Genomic DNA, 25,787 nt, shown 5'->3' with positions numbered 1-25,787 from the left:
GTAAATTACCCTGACAGTGGCTCAAACAATACAAATTTATGATTGCATTTCGGAAGGTCAGGAGTCCAACACTGGGTCTTAAGTGTCGGCAGGCTCTAGGAGAGAATCTGTTTGCTTGTCTTTTAAGCTTCTGGAGATTTCCTCGTTTCTTGGCTTCTGGGCCATGCCTTCTCTTGTGGTCATCTTTTTGGTTCTCTGCAGGTGGGGAAGGGTTTATGCTTTTAAGAACTTAATGAATAGTTTGTGCCAGCGTGGATAATCCAGGGTAATCTCCTCATTTCAAGGTCCTTAACCTTAATTACAGCTATAGAGTCCCTTTTGCCCTTTGAGGTAACATTCGCAGCTTTTCAGGATTAGGATGTATACATCATTCTGCCTACCATACTTGCCAAGGTTTTAAAGGCTAGTAGACTAGACTCAGGATTTGAAACTTTGTCTCCAGAGACCTGTGTTCTTAACTGCTTTGTTCTGCTGTACATTGAGGTGTCACATGGGACTTTTTTTTTTAATGTAGTGGCAAAAATATCTGGAATTATCAGTAATTGGACCAATGATGTTTATGATCTCAGTAAATGTGAACTGGTTAAATTCCCCTTAAAAAGAATAAGATTCGTGATTGGGTAAAAAATATAAAGTCTAACTATATAGTCTGTTAACAAGAATTTGAAATAAAATGACTCAGGAAGGTAAAAAAGTAAATAGAACATTGTTTCAGGAGAGTGGCTGCCACAAACTGGGTGCCTTAAAACAACAGAGGTATTCTCTCACAGTTCTGGAAGCTAGGAGTCTGAGCTTGGCGTGTCAGCAGAGCCATGCTCCCTCTGAGACTCCTGAGAAGAATTCTTCCTTACCACTTCCTAGTTTAGGTTGTGGATGGTGATCCTTGGCATTCTTTGGATTGCCATTGGATCAGTCCAATCTCTGCCTCTGTTGTAACAAGGCATTCTCCCTGTGTGTCTGTGTCCAGATGTTCTCTTATAAGGACACTAACTGTAGTAGAGTAAGTATCCATCTACATTAATTCAGTATGACCTCATCTTGAGTCCATCTGTAAAGACTGACCTTCCTCCCTTCCTTTTTCTTTTTTTCAGATTCATTTATTTATGATTTATTTATTTGACAGAGAGAAAGTGTGTGTGCACATGTGCCTGGGAAGAGGAGAGGGAGAGTTTTTTTTGTTTTGTTTTGTTTTGTTTTTTAGGGACAAATGAACATTTATTTGGTATTAAAGAATTGCAGTTGAGGGAGCACAGATCCAGGTAAATCCCCAAGCAGTGTTCCCACTTAGAGAGTGTTCATAGAGTTAAAGCAAAAGTTTTTTTATTTTTTATTTCAATTTAGTTAACATATATTGTATTCTTAGTTTCAGGAAGAGAATTTAGTGATTGATCACTTACATATAACATCCAGTGCTCATTACATCAAGTGCCCTGCTTAATGCCCATCATGCAACCCCCACCCCCTCTAACAACCTTCCAGTAACCCTCAGTTTGTTTCCTCGAGTTAAGAGTCTCTTATGTCTCTTATGATTCCTTCCTTCTCTGTGTTCATCTTTATTTGTCCTTCCCTTCCCCTGCATTCCTCTCAAACTCCACACATGAGTGAAGTCATATGGTATTTACCTTTCTCTGACTGACCTATTTTGCCTTGCATAATACACTCTAGCTGGGGGAGAGAGTGTCTTAAGCAAACTCCGTGCTGAGCATGGAGCCCTATGTGGAATTTGATCTCATGATCCTGAGACTAACAGCTGAATACTCAACTAACTACACAATCCAGGCACCCCAAGACCTTATTTCTAAACAAGTCAAAAGTACTAGAGAGTAGGACTTCAGCTTATTTTTTGGCAGGGGACAGAATTCAACCTATAACTGAGACCTTTGAGTAAAAATGGTAAAATGAAGGGGAAAATTTTTAGCGGTAACAGACAAAGAAGTTCAGCTTCGAGCACCAACTATAAAGAGTGATGGCCAAAGAAAGAAATTTTTGTTGAAAGAAAGATTTTGTTGAGATGTTTCATTGTTTTTACCTCCAGCTACCAGAAGTAGTAGCAGGAGGAGTTAATTTAAGTCTTGCAAAGTTTTAGTAATACTCTGCAGTCTGGAAGGATGTTGATTAAAAGAGTAAGCTTTTTGGGAAAGCTAAGGAAAAACCCTTGAGAATATGATATCCCTGGTACCCCAGTGGAGAGTGGAAAGCTTACTTATCATTCCAGGGCTTACTTATCATTCCAGCCCTGGAAGATTTCAAAGCTCACAGTAGATAATTCTTTGGCTGATGAAGTGAGCCCTGGCATGAGACATTCAAAAGAATATGCTCAGAAGAGTGTAGAGGCCAGATTTTTCAGAAAGGACTTACTCGGTGTCACAAGAAATTTTCTTCTCTCCCACCATTGTTTGCTCCGATTACAGAAAATCAGTTGAGGGTAATACCTATTTATCACACTGTTACTTGGGTGGAGTGAGGTGGGGTTACCAATAGACAGAGTAGGAGGGTGTCAAGAAGAAATAACACATACTATATGAGAGCAAATAGAAGTTTTAGGTATCAGTTCCCATGTTAAACATGAGTAAGGTGCAAAAAAGTGGTGTGGCAAATATACTGTAAAGGAAAAATAAAAAGGAAAATGTAAGCCTCAGAAAAAGCTCCTCATCTATAGGAAAATAAAACCCACAAAACAATTGAATTTTCCAAGAATACTTTCCTGGCTACCATATTTAAAATTATAAACCCCCCTTACATCATACACATATACACATATACTTACAACCTAACTAGCTATTTGTTTATCCTGTTTGTCTCTTTTTATTAGAATATAAACTGCCTGAGAGAGGGAATTTATGTTTCTTCTGTGCCTTTTTGCATCTGAGTAGCCAAGAAGGTCTGTCATGGGGCAAATCTCCCATTCATTTTATAATCTTAAGGGGTGCAAATCTCCCTTCCCTGGGGTACAAGCCCAACTAAAAAATGAATCATTGGCATGAAGGAAAGACTTGGGAATACTCTCAGGGAAAGTTGGGTGAAAAGATTAAACAATTTAGAAAAAAGATCAGAATTACGTTAGAAAGACTTAAAGAGTTTATCAGGAAGATTATTGATGTCTGGAAAGTACAGAACCCAAGAAGGTAGTTAGAAATTCAGTGCAAGAAAAACTTGCTGAAATAGTAGAACTGAATTAGACCATAAGAGACTCTCCTACCTGACAGTATTAAATCCATATACAGTATCTGAACAATCCAATAGGATACCCTTTAGCAAAATGAATGGCAGTAGTAAGCCGCTTATAAATCTCTTGAGGGAATTTTGCAACTTAACTGCATTTATTAGAAAACCAGAATGTTTGAAAATAGCTTAGCTTGAAAATAACTTCGCAAAGCTTTTAACTCAAAGAGGAAGTAAAATGACTATCCTTCTACTATAGAAATGTTTACATAAGGGTGCAAAGGTAATAAGCATGTTAACAGTAGCATAGTTTTCATGTGTGACGAATCCACAACTAACCTATTCAGCAGTGACAGGCTGGAAGTTTTCCCACCAAGATCAGGAATAAGACAAGGATTACCCCACTCTTACTATTTCTGTTCTACTACACTTTGGTTTTAACCAAATTAGTTAGGCAAGGAAGGAAAATAAAAGGCATCTAAATTGGAAAGGAAGAACTAAAATTATCTCTGTTATGGATGATTTGATCTTCTATATAGAAAACCCTAAAGAGGGATGCCTGTGTGACTCAGTCAGTTAAGCATCTGCTTTCCGCTCAGGTCATGATCCCAGGGTCCTGAGATTGAGTCCCACATCAGGTTCCTTGTTCAGCGGGGAGCCTGCTTCTCCCTCTGCCTGCTGTTCCCTCTGCTTGTGCTCATGCTTTCTCTCTCTCTGACAAATAAATAAAATCTTAAAGACTCCACCAAGAAATTGTTAGACCTAATAATTGAGTTCAGTAAAATTCTAGGATATAAACCCATCATACAAACATCAGTTGCACTTCTTTATACTATCTGAAACTATCTGAAAGGAACTATCTGAAAAAGAAAATCTTATTTGTAATAGCACTAAAAATAATAAAATGCTTAAGAATGAACTAAACGAAGGAGATGAAAGATCTGTATGCTGAAAATTACAAGACATTGATGAAAGAAATTGAAGATGACACAGACAAATGGAAAGATATCCTGTGTTCATGGATTGGAAGAATTAATATCATTAGAATGTTCTTATTACCCAAAACCATCTGCAAATTCATTGTAGTTACTATCAGTTTCATTGACATTTTTCAAGTACAAATAACAATCCTAAAATTCAAGGGGAACCACAAAAGACTTTGAATAGCCAAAGAAGGAACAAATCCGGACACATCATAATTCCTGATTTCAGACTTTATTACAGAACTATAGTAATCAAAACAATGTGGTATTGGCATAAACATAGACACATAGACCAATGGAATAGAGCCCAGAAATAAACGCATATATATATATATATATATATATATATATATAGTCAATAACATAAGTTTTTTAAAGTTTATTTATTATTTATTTAAGTAATTTCTACACTTAGTGAGTGTGTGGCTCAAACTCATGACTCTGAGATCAAGAGTCCTGTGTTCTTCTGACTGAGCCAGTCAGCTGTATGGTCAATAATTTTTGATGGGGGAACAAAGAATGCTCAATGGGAAAGGACAGTTTTTCTTCAGTAAATTGTGCTGGGAGGACTGGATAATCCTATGTAAAAGAATGAAATGGGAATGCTGTCATAGACCACTCACACAGGTTAATTCAAAATGTATTAAAAACTTAAATATAAGACCTTAAACTGTTAAATTACTAGAAGAAAAAAGGGAAAAAGCTCCTTGTCTTTTTTTTTTTTTAAATTCTTGTAAGTTAACATATCAGTTTCAGGCATACAATATAGTGATCCAGCAATTCTGTACATTACAGGGTGTTCATTGTGATAAGTTGTACTCTTAGTCCTCTTCACCAATATAACCTGTCCCTGCCACTCACCTCCTCTCTAGCAGCCATCCATTTATTCTCCATAGTTGAGACTCTGCTTTTTGGTTTGTGTTTGTCTTTCTGTCTCTCTTTTTTCCTTTATTCATTTCTTTTGTTTCTCAAATTCCACAAATGAGTGAAATCATATGGTATTTGTCTTTCTCTGACTACCTTATTTCGATTAGCATAATACTCTCTAGCTCCATTCATATTGTTGTAAATGGCAAGATCCCATTCTTCTTTATGGCTAAATATTATTCCGTTGTATGTGTACATGTGTATATATGCGTGTGTATATACATATGAGTCTGTATACACACATACATGTATATATGCATACACATACACACATGTGTACATATATGCATACATACACACACACACCACTTCTTTATCCATTAATCTATTGATGGACACTTGTGCTGCTGTTTGACCACTGTAAATAATGCTGCAGTAAACATAGGGGTGCATGTATCTCTTCAAATTAGTGTTTTCATATTCTTTGGGTAAGTATTCAGTAGTACAATTGCTGGATCATAGGGTAGTTCCATTTTTAGTTTTTTGAGGAACTTCCATACTGTTTAGTGAGATCATTTGCATTCCCACCTACAGTGCAAGGAAGGTTCCTTTTACTCCACATCTTTGTTAACACTTGTTTGATGTGTTGTTGATTTTAGTTATTCTGACAGGTGTGAGGTGATATCTCATTGTAGTTTTGATTTGCATTTCCGTGATGAAGAGTGATGTTGAACATCTTTTCATGTGTCTGTTGGCCATCCGGATTTCTCCTTGGAGAAATGTTTGTTCGTGTCTTCTTCCCTATTTTAATTGGATTATTTGCTTTTTGGGTGTTGAGTTTTATTAAGTTCTTTATATATTTTGGATACTAACCTTTATCAGATATGCCATTTGCAAATATCTTCTCCCATTCAGTAGGTTGCCTTTTAGTTTTGTTGGTTGTTTCCTTTGTTGTGGGGAAGCTTTTTACTTTGATGTAGTCCCAATTGTTTATTTTTACTTTTGTTTCCCCTGCCTCAGGAGATATATCAAGAAAGAAGTTGCTGTGGCTGATGTCAGAGAAATTACTGCTTGTGTTCTAGAATTTTTTGGTTTTAGGTCTCATGTTTAGGTCCTTAATCCATTTTGAGTTTATTTTTGTTTAGGGTGTAAGAAAATGGTAGTTTTGGGGAAAAAACTCTTTAACATTAGTCTTGGCAGTGATTTTTTGTTGTTTGTTTTTAGATAGAACACCAAAAGCACAAACAGCAAAGGCAAAAGTAAACACATGGGACCACATCAAATTCTAAAGCTTCTGCACAGCAAAGAAACAATCAGAAAAATGAAAAGGCATCCTATGGAATGGGAGGAAAAAATATATTTTTAGTATTTTATATATCAGTGACAGAGCATGGGTGGTAGGGAAGGTCAGAGGGAGAGGGAGAACCAGACTCCCCGCTGAGCAGGGAGCCTGACGGGGCTCAGCCCTAGGACCCTGAGATCATTATGTGAACTGACTGAGCCACCCAGTCAGTGGCTGGGTGACTGAGCCACCCAATCAGGAGAAAATATTTGTAAACCTTCTACATGATAAGGGCTTAGTATCCAAAATATATAAGGAGATTGTATAGCTTCATAGCAGAAAAACCCTACAGTTTTATTTTAAAATGGGCAAAGGACTTGAATAGATATTTTTCCAAATATATACAAATGGCCAAAAGGAAAAGATGCTCAGCATCACTAATCACCAGGGATGCAGTTCAAAATCATAATGAGATTACCTCACACCTCCTAGAATGGCTATTAACAAAAGGACAAAAGATAAGCATTGGTGAGGATGTAGAGATAAAGGAATCTGGTGTATTGTTGGCAGGAATGTAAATTGGTACAAGCCACTATGGATATGTTATGGTGATTCCTCAAAAAACTAAATGTAGAACCACCATTTAATCTAGCAGTCCCTCTTTGGATATGTCTTGAAGGAAACGAAATCATTATCTTGAAGAGATATTTGCACCCACATGTTCAATGCAGCATTATTCACAGTATCCAAAGCATGAAACAACCTAAGCAGTTGTTGATGGGTGAAAGGACAAAGAAAATGTGACACACACACACACAGACACAGAATTCAGTCATGAAAAAAAGAAGGAAATCCTCACCCCCCCCTTTTTTTGTTTTAAATATTTTAGTTATTTATTTGAGCGAGAGAGATGATAAGTAGGCAGAGAGGCAGGTAGAGAGAGGAAGGGAAGCAGGCTCCCTGCTGAGCAGAGAGCCTGATGCGGGCCTCGATTCCAGGACCCTAAGATCATGACCTGAGCTGAAGGCAGAAGCTTTAACCCACTGAGCCACCCAGGTACCTTGAAATCCTCCCTTTTGCAACATCTTGGGTGGACCTTGAGGGCATTTTGCTAAGTGAAGTAAGTCAAACAGAGAAATATTTTATGTTCTCACTTACTGGTAGAAACTTAAAAAGTCAGATTCCTAGAAATAGATAGTGGAATGAATGGTCAGGGGATATTAGATGTTGGTTGAAGGGTACAAACTTTCAACTATGTGATGAGTAAGTTTTGGGCATCTAATTATATAGTATGGTGATTATAAAAAATACTTTATTATATACTTGAACAAGTTACAAAGTAGATTTAAAATGTTATCACCAGAAAAAATAGAAAAGCAACTATGTGAGGGAGTGAAGGTGTTAATCTTAACTGTGGTAATCATTTATATATATATATATATATATATATATATATATATATATTATTTTGTGGTAATCATTTTGATATATATATATATATATATATATACACAAATATATATATATTCAGATCATCACATTATTTATATACCTTAAACTTACATGACATGTGCCAGTTTCTCAAGCAGGCATTATTTTCAATCACAGAAAACCTGACAATCTAAATCTCACATCATGGAACATTATGTAGCCATTAAAAAACAAATGCACATCTGTGTGTGACATGAATTGATAAAGCAAATTGCAGTATAGTAAGCATGGTGCATTTTTATATTTACTAAAGAGTAAAGCAAAAACTGTGTAGTAATAGGGCATGCTTTAAATATATAGTATATGTACCATAGATAAATATTTTTTGCATATTATGTATTTTTTGTGCATGTTTGAAATGCTTTGATTGAGTGGGGTCTTGGGGTAAGGACTGAAGACCTATTCTTGAAACAAGCTTTTCCAGAAATTTTTATGCCTTGAAATAGATGTTGGATTGGCCTTGAATAAAACATCCCTTTTTTTTTTCTTCAGGGCCTGGAAATTTACACTCCAGGATTCCAGAACAAATACAGTAAGTTGCTAATGGCAGTCACCAGTAACATTTTCACCTAGTTTGCTGTAACAAATAGGAGGGTAGGGGGTTAGGAAAGGCGAATGGAGATGGGTGTCTTGACCATCCAGCGATGGCTGAGTAGACATAGCTGGGTGGGGCACCTTTCACTGATAATGAGAGCAAGCTAGATCATGTCAAACCTTTTAAGCAGGAAGGGCCCCTCTTAATATAGGCAGCACTGGTTCCAGTGTTACCTTCCAGAAATGTCTGTATCTCAGAAAATTTTGCAACACTTTGAGTTCTGTGATTTACAGGGATGGCTCAAAAGGACAACAGAGTCCCTTCTAGGCATAACATCTCAGCCTTGTGAAACAAGCATTTTTGGGACTTAGACTTAATTCCAGTTCTGCTTCTGAGGTTGCTGAAACAGTTAAACCCCATTTATAGGTATTCATAATGTCATGCTTGTTTCTGTCAGAGAATCAAGGCAACAACTTTGCACTCAACATCTGTCCTCAGCACTTTTATTCTTTAGACAGGATTTTATTTTTTCTTTTATCTCTTTAGGAAGAAAAGAAGAACGTAGATGAAACTTTTAAAAGATAATTTGTACAGGTGGGAAAAGAAAGTAAAAAAGACTGAATATCCAAATGACTTTGTTTCCTATTCCTGTTAGTCTAAGACATTTCTTCCTCTTAAGGCTACTGTGCAACTTCAGTTAACTTTTCTTTCATAAAAATCTTCTTTTTGGCTGAAATTAGTATTAATGATCCATATAGTTGGGAGTAAGATCCTAGATGATTCTTTGCATGGAGTTTTTTTTAAATGAGAGCATTGATTTTTCTCTTCCCTTGGGAAGTAATTTAACGGAGGATTTTTTTTTTTTTTTTAATGCAAAATCTAGGCTGTGTGTAGAACAACATCTGACTGCTACATTTCAGACTGTAGGATTTTTATTTAACAAAAGGGTTGTTGAGAGTGGTACAACATTTTTGAAAAGGCCTGGGTGATGTGAATCTCTCTGGTCTCTTTGGGGTGAGGGCTCTGTTCTTGTCACCTGCAGATTGGTGAAGAGGACCTCCTCCTCCCAAATTCGAAGGACACTTAGAGTGCAGGGTTGAAAGGGAATGGTAGGGAGATACTCCTGTTTACTACTTCTCACAGAACTGTTTTATTTGCTGTTCTGATTTTTAAGAATTTGCTAATTAAAAAGGATATATACATAGAATCCCAAGAGCCTGCAGTTGCTTTGTGACAGCTCTCTTTCATTCTCTCTCTCCTCTCATAGGGTTATGTTGGTTCAGATGTCCTGTATGATGAAACAGCTGTGGCTTCTTCCCCACCTCCTTACACAGCCTATGCTGCACCAACCCTGGAGGTAGGGAGTGAATCGTGGCATTTCAGAATCCAAGTGAAGGGAAGTTGGGGGTCTCTGTGCTACTCTCCTTTTTAAGAAATAAAAAAGAACCTTGAGCCACTATTAGAGAAATTAGAAATGTACTCAGCCCTTTTCTTCTTTAAACTTAAAAAAAAAACAAAACAGATTATTGTGACGCCTGGGTGGCTCAGTGGGTTAAGCCGCTGCCTTTGGCTCAGGTTATGATCCCAGGGTCCTGGGATCGAGTCCCACATCGGGCTCCTTGCTCAGCAGGGAACCTGTTTCTCTCGCTGCCTCTGCCTGCGTCTCTGCCTGCTTGTGTGTACTCTCTTGCTCTCTCTCTCTCTCTGGCAAATAAAATCTTTAAAGCTGCCTCTGCCTGTGTCTCTGCCTGCTTGTGTGTACTCCCTTGCTCTCTCTCTCTCTCTGGCAAATAAATAAAATCTTTAAAAAAAAACAAAAAAACAATGAAAAAAGCCAGATTATTGTTTTCTTTCATAAAATTTACAATCTTTATATTCACATTTTGTTTTAAAGATAGACTTGAAAATGATTCATGTTGGGGCACCTGGGTGGCTCAGTGGGTTAAAGCCTCTGCCTTCGGCTCAGGTCGTGATCTCAGGGTCCTGGGATCGAGTCCAGCATCTGCTCAGCAGGGAGCCTGCTTCCTCCTCTCTCTCTCTGCCTGCCTCTCTGCCTGCTTGTGATCTCTCTGTCAAATAAATAAATAAAATATTAAAAAAAAAAAAAAGAAAATGATTCATGTTAATGACAGTTTGGTAATATGATATTGATGATTTATGATTTATACTTAATTAATAAATGAGAATTCAAATACTTGAATTCTTTTTATAATCAGGAAAAAAAGCTTCTTTTATTTTGAAAAAACAAAACCTTAAAAAAAAAATCACATAACAAATACCTTGGGAGTATCTCCTAGATAGAAGTGCCAAGTATTCATTGCTACATATAGAAGTCTCTGTTTGTGGGAGGTACTTCTGTTTTGTTTTGTTTTACTTTTAATTTTGAATAATTATAGATTTATAGGAAGTTGCAAAAATAATATGTAGAGATCTCATGAATTCTTCACCCAGGTCCCCTCTAGTTGTTACATGTTAGATAAAATCAAAACCAGGAATTTAAAATTGGCACAGTGTTTATTATGCCTGGTTTTGTGTCATTTTATTGTATATATAGATTTGTGTAATCAGATCCTCAATCATCATACGATGCTGTTCACAAAATCTTCCTTCTACACTCTTACATAGTCACATCTTCCTTCCTCTTTCCTAACTCCTGTTAGCCACTGATTTGTTCTCTGCTTATATAATTTTGTCGTTTCTGCAGTGTTACATAAATTGAGTCATTCAGCATGTGATCTTTTTTTTTTTTTTTTTTTTTTTTTTGGTATTTTTCACTTAGTACAGTGCCCCTGAGAGCCATCCAGATTGTTGCACGTGTACCCCGTTAAGTATTGAGGGGCATTGTGCTCACTTTGGCAGCACATATACTAAAAATGTATTGAGGGGCATTTATCTGTTGGGGTTGTTTCAGAGTTCTGTTACCAATAAAACCCCCGTGAAGACTCATCATTTACAGGTTTTTGTACAAACATAAGGTTTTATTTCTCTGGAAAAAAGTGCTCCAAAGGGGAATTGCTTGATCTGTTGTATGGTAAATATATGGTTAGTTTTTTAGAAAGCTAGCAAACTACTTTCCAGAATGACTCTACCATTTAACTGACAAGTAATCCAGTTTCTCTGCATCCTTCCCAGCGTAAGTGTTGTCATTGTTTTTTTTTTTTTTAATTTTAGCCATTCTAATAGGTGTATAGTGATATTTCATTCTGATCTTAATTTGTGTTTCCCTAATAGTTGGTAATGTTGCCATTTTTTATGTTCTTATTTGCCATCATATATCCTGTTCAGTAAAATGTCACCTCATGTCTTTAACTTGCTCAATAGCATGTAGACATCTTAACAGTACCTTTCACAATTTTAATTTTCATGCAGTCCCAATTTCTCAATTTTTATGGTTCATGGTTTTGTTGTCATGTTTGACATTTTACCAGACCAGGTTTTCTAAGGTTTTCTCATATACTATTTTCTGAAAGTTTTATAGTCCCAGGATTTCCACTTAAGTGTTTTCCATTGTGAGTTGATTTTTTAGGTTAAGTTAAGGTTAGGTTAAGTTAAGGTTCATTTTTTAAATATGGATGTCTGATTATTGCACTATAATTCGTTGAAAAGACTTGTAGTCCTTCCTGGAATTGCTTTTGTATCTCTGTTAAAAATCAGAGATTTGTGTTTGTCTGTTTCTCAGTTCTTTGCTCAGTCCCATTGATCTAAGTGTTTTTCTTCCTCTAACACCACACAGACTTGATTACTGTAGCTGTATAAAAAGTCTTGAGATTGGATAGACTGATCCTCCACTTTATTCTTCCTTTTCAGAATTCCCTTAACTGTTCTGGTTACATTCCTTTCCATATGAAGTGTCTAAATCTATAGCAAAGTCTTGATAGGTTTTGATGGAAATTGTTTTGAACTTAGGTATCCAGTTTATTGGGGGAGAATTGACATCTTTATTATGTTGAGTTTTCCAATCAATGAATGCATAAAATCTCCAGTGAAACAGTCTGAGCCAGAAGATTTCTTTTTGGGATATTTTTAATTACAAATTCTAATTTCTTAATAGTTGTGGGAATAAATACTTAATAGTGTTTTCTATTTCATATTTCATATTTGTACTTTTTGAGGAATTGGTCCTTTTCCTTAAATTGTCTAACTTATATGTGCAACTCTGTTGTTTATATTTTCTTGGTGGATTAAGTCTATTATAATGTAATGTCTCTTTTTGTTTCTGGTAATTTTGTCTGATGTCTGTTCTATCTGATATTGATATAGCCACATTTGTTACTTTTTACTGTTTGTATAGTTAGCATATTTAGACCATTTACATTTAATGTAATTTTTGATATGTTAGGGTTAAATATGTCATTTTATTTTCTGTTTTCATTTGGTTATTTTTTTTTAAATTTCTCTATGTTCTTAAGCTTTTTGTGAGTTATTTGAACATGTTTTAAAACTGCATTTTTTATTTTTTTTATTTTTTTTTTTAAATGTTTTTTTTTTATTTTTTTTTTTAAAGATTTTATTTATTTATTTGACAGAGAGAGATCACAAGCAGGCAGAGAGGCAGGCAGAGAGAGGAGGAAGCAGGCTCCCTGCCGAGCAGAGAGCCCGATGCGGGACTCGATCCCAGGACCCTGAGATCATGACCCGAGCCGAAGGCAGCGGCTTAACCCACTGAGCCACCCAGGCGCCCTAAAACTGCATTTTTTAAAAAGATTTATTTATTTTAGAGAGGGGAAGAAAGTGTGTGAGTGGGGGAGGGGCAGAGGGAGAGAAGGAATCCAAAGCAGATGCTACAGAGAGCAAAGCTGAGCAAAGCTGGGGCTTGATTGCATGACCCTGACATCATGACCTGCGCCCAAACCAAGAGTTGGATGCTTACTTAACCAACTGAGCCACCCATATGCCTCAAAAATTGCATTTTGATTTATCTGTAATGTTTCTTGATTGTCTCTCTTTGTATTTTTTTTAGTGGTTGCTCTAGTTATTGTGTTATTCATAAATATATATTTTTCAAAGTTAAGTGTTCACATTTCCTTTATATATGAGGACCACATTAGATGGTATTAGAAATTTTGCTTCTGCTGTCAGACTTGTAAGAAATGTCAAGATGTGAAGATATACTTCTGTTCTGACTATATTTTATCTCTTGATATTTCAAGATTCCATTTTTTAATTGTTTACTTTTTGTTTAGTGAACTTCCTTTTGCCATTCCTTAGGACAGATTAGCTGGCAACAAATTCTTAGTTTTCCTTCATCTGAGAATGTCTTGATTTCTTCTCATTTCTGAAGGATATTTTCACTAGTATAGAATTCTGAGTTGTTATGTCTTTGAACATTTGACAGGTGTGTGGTGTTTCCTTTGGCCTTCATGGTTTCTGAGGACACATCTGCTGTCATTTAAATTTTTTGTTTTCCCCATGTATGTAGTGCATTGTTTATTTCTAGCTTCTTTCTTTGTCCTTAGATTTTTTAAAAAAGATTTTATTTATTTGAGAGAGAGTGAGAGAGAGAGCATGAGAGAGGGGGATCAGAGGGAGAAGCAGACTCCCTACTGAGCAGGTACCTGGATGTGGGACTCGATCCAGGGACTCCGGGATAATGACCTGGGCCGAAGGCAGTTGCTTAACCTACTGAGCCACCCAGGCACCTATCTTTGTCCTTAGTTTTGAGAAGTTTGATTATAATGTGTTTTGGTATGGATTTTGGGGGGGGGTTATTTTGTTTGGTTCAGTTTATTGAGTATATAGGTTTATGGTTCTTGCTAAATTTGGGAAAATTTAGGCCATCATTTCTGGAATATTTTTTTAGTCCTATCCCCTCTCTCTTTTGAAACTGTTAGATCCCATATATCCCATATATCTCAGATTCTTTCATTTTCTTTTCATCAATCTATTTTCTCTCCAGTTTATACTCCTGCTTACTGATTGTTTTTCTCTGTCATCTCTATTGTGCTGTTAAGCTTATTCATTGTATTTTTTAATATAGTTTTTTCTAAAATTTTTATTTTTTAAATCTTGAAAATACATGAATATGTGTATAAATCTTTGTTTTGTTTTTCCTGAGATTTTCTGTTTCTGTGGAGACTTTTTTTTTTAAGATTTTATTTATTTATTTGACAGAGACACAGTGAGAGAGGGAACACAGGCAGGGGGGAAGGGCAGAGGGAGAAGCAGGCTCCTGGATGTTCAGGGAGCCTGATGTGGGGCTTGATCACAGGACCCTGGGATCATGACCTGAGCCAAAGGCAACCAACCGCTTAACAGCTGAGCCATGCAGGCACCCCTGTGGAGACTTTTAAAAAATGTTTTTCAGACATGTTCATAATTGCTTCTTGAAATATTTTTATGATAGCTGTTTTAAAAACCTTTCTAGAGGGGCACCTGGTTAGCTCGGTCACCACCTTGTCAGGAGGGTTGGGAATTTAGGCCCTCCTCCAGGTCTCTGCTGACACCAGCCTATGTGGGAATTGGAAGGGTCCTCTCTACTGCTTCCCACTAGCTTCCACTGTGATGAGTACTTGCTTGGTCTCATCCTGTGGGTCTGGGAGGGGCATCTGGTTTGTGCTGGACAGAGGTGGGAGTTCTGGCTCTCCTTCTGGCAGGGATGAAATTCTTAGCTCCCTACTTGGCCTTCTCTCACACAACTTGGGATGGGGCATGCAGAAGGTGGTACCTAATTACAGCCTGCCAAACATGGAGGTTTACTCTCTATACTTGGCCTTGCTGGTGGGAGTTGGGGTGGAGCCATAGTTACTTCTGTAGTGTTGGACTGGAGTAGAGCAGTTACTGACTAAAAATGGTCTCTCTTGCCAGATTGCCCCTTTCCTCCCAAGGTTTTTTTGGGTAGAGAGAGCAAGCTTTTTGGGGGGGCCTTTTTGTTTGTATTTATTGGTTCCTTTCTTTCCTTTAGCTAGTTGAGGGTATAGGAGGCAAACAGGAAACCCAGGGAGCTCACCATCTGGCCTTCTTATGGTTCTGAGGTCCCTAGCCAGTCTGCGATCTTTCAGAGTCCCCTTATGTTTGTTTTAGATATTATGTTCAGGGTTTTCAGTTGTACTTAGGAAGAATAGGGAAAATCTATATCTTTGCTGTCTTCCAGAAGCTTAACTCCCATGTCCTGCTTTTATAAGATGACAGGTTTAAACTATGCAGCTGTTTGTTTGACAGCAGCATCCTGTTCTCCCTTGTGCCATATAATACTTATCACATGACAACAATAATGATAGTTATCTGTAAGCATATCTGTCTTCTCCTGCTGCTCTGCTGACCCCCCCAACCTGTGAGCTCGTAAAGAAGGTTGGGCCTTTTGTCTCCAAATTTCCCAGAATATACTAGTCATTCACTTAATCAGTGAAGGTGGGTCTGTTGCCTATTTCTCACAATGCTCATTCATAGATCTGTGCTGCTGGAAGACTGCCAGTCACCTGCTGAGGTTTCAGACGTTAGGGTTTTCCCACCCACAAAATTCCTAGTCCTTCATTTTCTTCCTGGAATTGCTATGGGGGCTTCTGCTGCTAGGATGGCTTCCTTACCTCTCTTAGCCTTCACAGAATTGAAGTGAGTTAGGGCCTTACTTGGGATTAGGTTTTGGCTTAAGGGAATGTTGGACTGGTTTGATTTTTCTATCTAGACTACTCAGATTTTCTCTGTATTAGCTATATGGCTTTTTTTTTTTCTTTTTTAGGAGGTTATTAACTATTAACTTTTTATTTTATTTATTTTTTTCCTTCTTTTTTTAAAATTTAAAATTTAAAATTTTTATTTTATTTTTTATAAACATATAATGTATTTTTATCCCCAGGGGTACAGGTCTGTGAATCACCAGGTTTACACACTTCACAGCACTCACCATAGCACATACACCCTCCCCAAGAATGGAGCCCAATGTAGGGCTCTATCTCATGACCCTGAGGTCATGTCCTGATGTAAGAGTTGGGTGCCTAACCAACTGAGCCATCCAGGCACCCCCCAAGTAGCACTTTTAATTTCCTTCAAAAACTTTTCCTCTTCATTCACAACTTGACTAACTGCGTGGTACAAGAGGCTCAGTTTTTGGCCTGTCTTGGTTTTCTACATGCCTTCCTCGCTAAGCTTAATCATTCCTAGGTTCTGATTTAGAGAGAGAGACATGCGACTGACTCTTCTTTCACTTGACCACTTAGAGACCATGGTAGGTTTTTTAATTTATCTTTTTAAGATTTTACTATTTATTTATTTGACAGAACGAATAAGCAGGGGAGCAGCAGAGGAAGAAGGAGAAATAGGCTTCCTGCTTAGCAGGGAGCCTGATGCAGGGTTTTGGTCCCAGGACCCTGGGATCATGAACTGCATCAAAGACGGTTGCTTAACTGAGCCAACCCAGTGTAGGGTTATTAATTGGCCTTATTTCAATATTGTTGTGTCTCAGGAAATAGGAAGGCCTGAGAGGGAAAGAGAGCTAGTAGTTGGTGGAGCAGTCAGAACGTATAAGACTTATTAAGTTTGCCCATTTTATGGGTGTGGCTTGTGGCACCCCAAAATAATAGTAACATCAAATATCAATGATGACAGATTACTGTAACAAACATAATAATAATGAAAAAGTTTGAAATTTTGTGAGAATTTACAAAATGTGACACAGAGGAGCTCCAGTGGCGCAATCGGTTAGCGCGCAGTACTTATACAAAATGTGACACAGAGACATGAAGTGAGCAAATGCTGTTGGAAAAATGGTGCTGGTAGACTTTCTCAATGTAGGGTTGCCACAAATCTGTCAATGTGTAAAAACACAGTATCTGCAAAGTGCAGTAAAGCAAAGCACAATAAAATGAGGTATGACTGTATATCTTTTTGAGTCAGGGTTTTCATTTTCTTCTAAATGAATATTTCTTCTAAATAAATACCCCAAAGTGGAATTGTTGGGTCGTATGATAGTTCTATTTTTAATTATTTGAGGAACCTACATTCTGTTGGCGATAGTGGCTGCACTAATTTACATTTCTGCCAGCAGTGCACAGGGTTTCCTTTTTTCCATATTCTCACCACACTTGTTATTTGTTTTTTGATACTAGATCTAACAAATGTAAGGTGATTCCTCATTGTGGTTTTGATTTGCATTTCCCTTATGATGAGTGATGTTAGACATTCTTACATATGTCTATTGGCCGTCTGTCTGTGGAAAATGTCCATTGAGATTCTCTGCCCATTTTTTAATTAGTTTTACTTTTGTTATTGAATTGTATAAATTTCTTTTTTGCATGCTTTGTGTATTAATCCCTTATCAGATACGTGGTTTGCAAATATTTTCTTCCATTTAGTAGGTTGCCTTTTCATTTTCTTGACCATTTCCTTTACTGTGAAGAAAGTTTTTATTTTTTAATTATGTATTTATTTATTTTGGGGGACACGGAGAGGGAGAGAGAGAATCTTAAGCAGGCTCCACACCCTGTACAGAGCCTGACAAAGGGCTTGATCTCATGACCCTGAGAATCATGACCTGAGCCAAAATCAAGAGTCGGACATTTAACTGACTAAGCCACCCAAGCGCCCCCAGAAACTTTTTAGTTTATTACAGTTCCAGTTGTTTATTTTTGTTTTGGTGTCAAATCCAAAATATTGCTAAGAACTATGTCAGGTGGCTTACTATGTTTTTCTACTAGAGATTTTTGGTTTCAGGTCTTATGTTCAAGTCTTTTAATCCGCTTGAGTTGATTTTGTGTATGATATAAGATAGTGGTTTAGTTTCAGTCTGTACATGTGGCTGTCCAGTTTTTCAAACACCATTTATTGAAGAGACTGTCCTTTCCCCATAGCGTATTCATGTTTCATTTGTCATAAATTAATTGACCATATATGTGTGGGTTTGTTTCTGGCCTCTCTTTTCTGTTCCATTGATCTCTGTGTTTTTATGCCAATATCATACTGTTTTGGTTACTGTAGCCTTGTCCTATAGTTTGAAATTGGGGCATGTGATGCCTCCTGCTTTGTTGTTTTTTCCCTTAGGATTGCTTTGCCTGTTGGGGTCTTTTGTGGTTCCATACAAACTGTAGAATTTTCATTCTGTTTCTGGGGGTAAAATACCATTGGAATTCTGATAGGGATTGCATTGAACCTGTAGATTGTTCTGGATAGTATGGCTATTTTAACTATTCTTACAGTCCATGAGCACAGAATATTTTTCATTTATTTGTGTTTCCTTCAGGTTTTTTTTTTTTTTTCCCTTCCCTTCAGTGTCTTATGAATCCGTGTATAGGTCTTTCTCTTGGGTCAAATTTATTCCTAGGTTTTTTGTTTCTGATGTATTTGTAAATGGGATAGTTTTCTTAATTTGTCATTCTGATAGTTATTAGTGTGTGGGAACACAAAAGATTAGTATATGTTGATTTTGTATTCTATAACTTTACTGAATTCCTTTTTTTAGTTCTAACAGTTTTTTTGGTAATTTTCCTTAGAGTTTTCTAGGTATAATATCATATCATCTGCAAATACAATTTTACTATTCCTTCTTAGTTACTATTACTATTACTTCTCAATTTATTTGCCTTTCATTTCTTTTTCTGGCTAGGACTTTGATTATCATGTTGAGTAAAAGTAGTAAGAGTGGTTAACTTATTGTCAAGTTCCTTATCTTAGAGGAAAGCTTTTAACTTTTCACTGTTGAATATGATGTCAGCTGTGGGCTTGTCATATATGGCCTTTATTAAGTTGAGGTACATTCCCTCTCCACTTTGCTGAGAATTTTTATTATAAATTGATGCTGAATTTCAAAAGTATGATGGGCCTGTTTCTTTTCAACAGACATATGGCTGTGGTCCATACAGTGGTGCATACCCTCCAGGAACTCAAGTTGCCTATGCTACAAACGGGCAGGCTTATGCTGTACCCTACCAGTATCCATATGCAGGTAACTCATGCCTACCTTTTACTTTTTATATCTCTGTTTAATGGGTAGATGAGTCCTGAAGGATTTCTGTTTCTCAGTTTAAGGATAAGTGAGCTATGTTTCTGGTATAGATCTGCTACTGTGTGTAAAAAAAATTATGTATTTTTATACTACCTCAGAAAATTAGAATACGCTTTTTAAAAACTTCACTATTGGATCTAGTTTTTTTCCCAAGGAGAGAATTTGTAGTTACTGGTATTCACTTGTATTAAAGAGCAACCAAACTAAGAGGCCAGTTTTAAGTGATAACTTCTCTTATTTTTCTCTTCTGGTTACATCCTTCAAAAATTAACACTAGTAGGTGATATTCCCTTTTGCAGGTGAAGTAAAGGCCTGGAAGGTACTTATATTTATTCTGGGCTTTTGATGCACGTTTTCCATTTTTCACCTTTCACTGAGAAAGATTGTAGATATGAGTAACTAACCTGTGTAGGTAGTATCAAGTCCTGTGTGCAGTTTTGACAGTGGGAGGTCTAAGGTAGAGGTGTTGGAGAATACTGGCCGTGAGGCTGGAGCCTGCCGGGCGAGGGGGCAGAGAGCCATGTGACTGATGTAATGAAGAGCAAGTGTCACTCAGATGCTGGGAGAGCAAGGGAAGTCTGGAAGGGGTAGGTTGCAGTAGACATGGCATGTCAGATCAACATATAAGACAATGAGCTGGTAAATAGCCTAGAACAAGAGCCCAGAGCTCAGAGAGATACAGGAAATCTGAGGTTGTTGTGAGCAAACCTAGTTCCATGTCTTAACACAGAAGCAGTGGAAGGAGACTCTGTTATCAGAAAGGTAAGTAAGTGGTTACTGATGCTAATGCCACAGAGTTGCCCAGGAGTCACCAGCCCCACGTCAAAGTGTCCTTTTACTTGTTGGTGGTTACTTTGGTTTCTCATATTTTAGCGCCTAATATGAGAGTTTCTCTGGTCATCTCTTTCTGAAGTCTGATGCAGTTCACTCAGCTAGCATCGAGTATGAGGGATTCTTCTTGCTTGACTTTTTCATGTCAAATTGAAAACGAATAAAATGCTGATGCTAAAAAATGAAGTATTTGTTGGTCCTATGATCTTAGCACAACTGTTTTTTGAATTACCTTCCCCATATAGAATGAATTTTTCATCTTTGCAGTCTTATATTATTTTTTGCATTTTTTTCTCATTTTAAAATTCTATATATTTTGTCTAGAGTGCTGCATAATCTCCATAAGTATTTTAATGACAGCATATTATCATATTGGGTGATTCATTATTTGAATCTTCTAGTATTGGCTGTTTACTTTCTTTTTTTTCCTGTTTGCAATTATAGATACTACTTTCAACATCTGGTGATTTTCTTTTTCATTCCTGTTAAATCTGTTTTAGAATATATTTATATTTATATTTAGAATGTATTTATATTTAGAATATATTAAGTTCATATGTCAGAGGGCATAGGCATTTATATTTCTTTTGATACCATATTTATAAAAGTTCTTAATCATGCAAAAGTAGGGATAGTACTTTAATGAACTGTCATTTGTCCATTACCAGCTTCAGTTACCACATCATGCCTAACTTTGTTTCACCTCCATCTCTGGATTGTTTTGAGGGAAATTTGGACTTTACATCATCTCATCTGACAGTATGACAATAAATCTTGATACCAGTTACCCAGTTGATTCTCAGAACAGTTTGCGAGTTTCCAATACCACTAGGAGTTTATGAAACACTGGTTTCTCAGTTGTCCTGAAAGAGTTCCTATAGTTGTTAGCTCTGAAAGTTTTGATAACCTTCTTAGGTCTAAAGTGAACTGTCAAGTTGCTTTAATTTACTTTTCTCTGATGATTGGTGAAGATAAACTTCGTATAATTGTTTATAAATTTAATTTCTTTGCCCATTTACCTTGGAGTTGGTGGTGGGTTTTTAAGCCCTAGCCCTAACCAAGTCATGAAAGCCAACCTCTTTCTTACTCAGTTGCAGACTTCCAGACTGGGGTAATCTCAGCTGTTTCTTACTGTTCAGAAGAGCTAAAGTTTTGTGGAAGTATTTGAGAAGGGGATTTATATAAATCAGTTCTATCTTTGCTATTCACTTGCTTCATAGGAAAACAAAGAGCACTCTCATGTGGGCATCCTTAAGATACTTGCTGCAAAGGGCAGAGTTAAGTAGGTTGTCATTCAGCATTAGCATTGTGACCAGCTCGCAGGTGTGCTTGCTCTGGAGGGGACGAGTTGGTTTTCTGGTCATCCCACAGTAGCATTGTGCTGATAAGAAGACAAGAGCTCCTCAGCTCTTCTAGATACCTCAGTCCTTTGCCATCTTCATGACATACTGCCTTCCGTTGTTCATAGGCATCATCCTCATCATGCATAGAGCAGGTTAAAGGCCTTCTCTGCCCCCTCCCCCAACCCCACCCCCGTTTTTTTTTTTTTAAGATTTTACTTTTAATTTCCACACCCAACATGGGACTTGAAGTTAAGACCCCAAGACCAAGAGTCACATGCTCTCCTGACTGAGCCAGTCAGGTACCCCAAGATATTCTCTGTAATATGATTGGAGCTAGTGGTCAGTCAGCCAATTTAAAAAGTGCAAAGGGTGCTGTGTACATACTGTAAGTGTTCTGTTGTAATTTACCCACATTAGTGGACAGTTGTTCAGCTGTCTTTTGATATAGGCTCTAGGTCTTTGCTTTGAGTTGGCTCCTTTGGGGTTTTCTGTCTTACAAAGATTGTACTCATGACACGTTATCGCACTGTAGTTTCCCTTGGCAAGTACAAACGACAAGTTCAGATTTTGTGATTCTTCTATAATTTACTTGCTTTGATAGTAATTTGTAAATGTTACCTGCCTTTATTTAGTCTTCCCTAAAGTATCTACTTTAGTTATGTGGGGAAACAATATCTGCCTGTTTCACATTCACATTTTGACCATTTATGTAAATCTTAGTTAAGTTAGGTAATTACAATAACTACAACTTAGAAATGTCCCCACTGACTTGGATTAGGAGTTCCCTCCTTGGAGCAGAGGTGAGCAGAAGCTGCAGGAGAGGGCTCTCCTGGTCATGTGATACAGGTGTCTCTTGGTATGACCTACTGAGGGGAATGCAGATTTAGATGGTCGAAGGGATCTTTTAATTTAAGTCAGCTTCCTAGTTTCTACTATCCTACATTTCATAGTTACAGTTCCCTAATTGGAAACTTTTAACTATAAGACTGTGAAAGGAAATATTATGGTTCACCAGTTTTGAGATTTAAACATTATGTAAAAGACTGTTGACTTCCAGTGCTGTTACCTATACTTGATCAGCCCTAGGTTTATAATGGTCTCATTGTACCCCTGTGGCTTTGGGTTTTTTCTCTCCTATATTTCTCCATCTCTTTGAGGCATTAGTGGTTATGAGTGTACACTTATAGCTCAAGTGCCTGGGTTTGTGAGCCTTTACTGCCTTTAAGCCCCGTGTGCCTCACTTTTGCCCATCGGTAAAATTAGGATAATAATAAACTCAATTCACAAGGTTGTTTTGAGGATTAAGTGAGTCAGTACATGTAAATGCTTGTAGTACTGTAAATGCTTAGAGTGATAAGCCTTTATTCTGCTGTTGGTTTTCATCTCCATGTATACATTACTGTTGGATTAGTGTCTAGCTCCCCTAGGGCTGAATTGTTAAGGAAACAGTGGGTCAGGGAGAAAAATTAGTGTTATTTATATTTGAGTAATTTTAAAGCTAATTAGCTGTTGTGAAGTACAGAAGTACAGAAGATGTTCTCTTTGTTCAGTGATACATTTCCAGTTGTAAATTTTAATCACGCAAATTAAATACTAAATGTATTTAAAGTTTGCTTTTTAAAAGTTTTCCCTCTAATGTAAGTATTTTCCCCCGTAAGGACATGATTAAAAATGAAGAATGAATTATATTAGCAGATTTAAGGTTTAATTTAAAAATGGTTTACATGAATATCAAGAAACTCATTAGCTTTCAAATGGGTTTTACATTTTTAACTTTAGGTGTAGATTCTTGGCTCTCACCTTGTCTGTAGGCTCTGTGTATCTCCCATGCTGTTCCCCCATCTACCTGTCATACTAATGAGCATGATGTGGAAGGCAGAAGTGGACATTGGAACCTAGAACTTACAGCTTCATTAGGATCCTGCTGTTTGAAGTGGTTGGGGCTTTGGACCTTGGAAAGTTGAGCGTCTTAATTTCCTTTTAGTGTAGTCTTAGAAACTGTCATCTGAGCCTTTGGTGAAGGAGAGCTGGGGAGTACCCACTCAGCCACCCTACACACCTCCAGAGGAAGACAGCACCATAAGGGAGGGATGCATATGCAGGGAGATGTGGCGTTTACCATTTTCAGGACATGCTGTCTTTTTGAAGGAATCTTGGACTTAAACTGCTCCTCACAATGTCTACTTTTTTACTTCCTTTTTAGGACTTTATGGACAACAGCCTACCAACCAAGTCATCATTCGGGAGCGGTATCGAGATAGCGACAGTGATCTGGCACTGGGCATGCTGGCTGGAGCTGCCACGGGCATGGCCTTAGGGTCTCTGTTCTGGGTCTTCTAGAATCCTTCAGATCTGGATGTGCCTAGCTTCTGATGCCCTATGTTCAATACTATAATTTGCAGGGTGTTTCTGTTGGTGATAAATGTTTTTAATAATAGTTAGAATAGTTCTTTTGAAACTGGTGACATCATAGTTATAACTAATCCATCTACTGTAGAGAAGACTTCTGACTTCTGTTTAGCTAAAACATGGACTCTGGGTTACTGGCTCATTCCAGAAATTTCTTGTAGAACTCTCAGAATACTTTATTTGAACATACTTGTTTTGGGCATTTTCTTTTCAGTTAGGTGTAATGCTTAAGGGACAATTTACTTTAGTGTTATGTTACTAGTCTGATGGTGTATGAGTGAGTTATGTGGCAAGGAGAACTGCAGCTTCTTTCTGTTTAACATCAAACTTTCAAGCCTCAGATCAGAACTGGCTGCATGTAACTTCAGGAATTGTGGACTGCTAAGTTCTCAGGAACTTCGCTGAGGCAGTGGGGTTGGTATTCCCATGATGTGGGTACAGTTACTGCTCAGGATGATGGGGAAAGGGCAGCCCTCCCTCTCCCCTTCCCCCCTTTAAAATGATTCTTCATTTTATTCTTTGTTTTCTTGGTAGTAATACTTGGAAAATGTCCCACATTAGGAATTGACTTGAGCCTTGAGGTTTTAGGGCTTTATCCTTGAAAACTTGAAGAAGGCAAAATAGTTATAAGTATGTGGAGGTAGGTTTGTTATTCAGAGACATTATGTTTTTAGTGTCTGTTTTGAGTATTTTTATTGCCACCTCAGCCTACTTATAGCTTATATTTCTACCTGTTAAGAAAGTGCTATTAAAAGAATGGTGAGGAAAGTGGAATGAGAGCCATAGTTACAGTGTTAACTGTGTCAGGCCTCCAGAGATTGCACTGTGCAGAGGATGCTCTTTTCTGTCCTTCTAAAGGCTGTTAAAGAGCAGGTGTCCTGTTTTGTGCAGGACTGGGGCATTGTGGCTGTCCCCCAAGCACTGGGGTGCGTGGAGCCCTTGTGGTGCATAGTGAGAGCTCTTGGGACCTTGGCTGTGGGGAAGACTCAGGTTATAGATGGCAAATGAGGCCTAAGGACTTGAATGACTTGGTGTCATGATATTCTTCAACCTGACCAGGTTGCCAGCTTTGTTTTTATTCCTGACTCAGAGAATCTTAAACATTTAATTTTGAGTCCCAGCTATGTGTAAAGCTCACAAAACCCCAAATCCTACATTTCTGTTATTTATGTAAATTTTTAAAGTGCCTAATTAGTGCATTTTTCTGTCCTGCATGCTTTAAAAATGTACTTCTACCAAGGCAGTTTAGCACAGTAATAGTCCCTGTCCTTGCACTCCATGTAGCCATGCTTCCACAGAATATGCTCCTAGTAACACAAAATATTTTTATTTTCTATGGCCAGTTATATACATAGCTCATTTGTTTTATTGGTCAACTGATTCTATCTCTGAGCAGACTTAAATAGATTTCCATTTGAAACCATCTGCCAAGCGACCTTTCCTGGACAGTTGTGGTGAACCTACTGCCACTGTAGAGTCTGTATCTAGCTGAAAGGAGGTACACTTGACTGTCACCTCTTTGGATATTTGGGATGGTGGAAAATGGCCAGATGTGTGACAATGCTGGTTTTGATGGTTAAAAATGTTGCTTTTATGATTTTACATCCTATATAGTAAGAATGGCTTTGTTGAGATTGTAGTCATTACTAGAGCTGGATGCTTTACTAATAAAATATTAAACAGTTTTTAATGTTGCATTGGGGTATTAATTTTGAACATGGAGTTAGTCTAGTCTGTGTTACATGGAAACACAGACTACTGAGTTATATCACTGAAATGCCCAGGAAGCAGAGTCCCCCCACTGACAGAAAGGGAGGTGTGAATTGAAACTTGGGCACATGTTGTGCACACTGTTGGCGGACCCGATTGGGTAGACATAGTTGAGCCTGGAAATTCACTGTTGCTGGTAACTTGATGCTGACATGAAATGCATAGTAGTTATAAAGATAGG

At 37.5% G+C, this 25,787-nt stretch overlaps 1 protein-coding gene across 2 annotated transcripts in view; it reads left to right on the top strand.

The window, feature by feature from the left end:
• Window positions 1-25,521, top strand: part of PLEKHB2 (pleckstrin homology domain containing B2) — a 47,177-nt gene extending 21,656 nt beyond the window's left edge. Inside the window, exons 5-8 of one of the 2 annotated variants that reach the window (XM_059166542.1) lie at window positions 8,278-8,317; window positions 9,588-9,677; window positions 19,088-19,193; window positions 23,631-25,521. In XM_059166542.1, the coding sequence (XP_059022525.1) occupies window positions 8,278-8,317; window positions 9,588-9,677; window positions 19,088-19,193; window positions 23,631-23,767 (373 nt within the window). In that variant the 3' untranslated portion in view covers window positions 23,768-25,521. The remainder of the gene's footprint in view (window positions 1-8,277; window positions 8,318-9,587; window positions 9,678-19,087; window positions 19,194-23,630) is intronic. The other variant, XM_059166543.1, reaches the window with a different exon arrangement.
• The last annotated feature ends 266 nt before the right edge of the window (window positions 25,522-25,787 follow it).

This window comes from Mustela lutreola, chromosome 3 (genome assembly GCF_030435805.1).
Source record: "Mustela lutreola isolate mMusLut2 chromosome 3, mMusLut2.pri, whole genome shotgun sequence".
NCBI classification, from domain to species: Eukaryota; Metazoa; Chordata; class Mammalia; order Carnivora; family Mustelidae; genus Mustela; species Mustela lutreola.
Note: the sequence above shows the minus strand (reverse complement) of the source record. Positions and strands in the feature narration are given on the sequence as shown.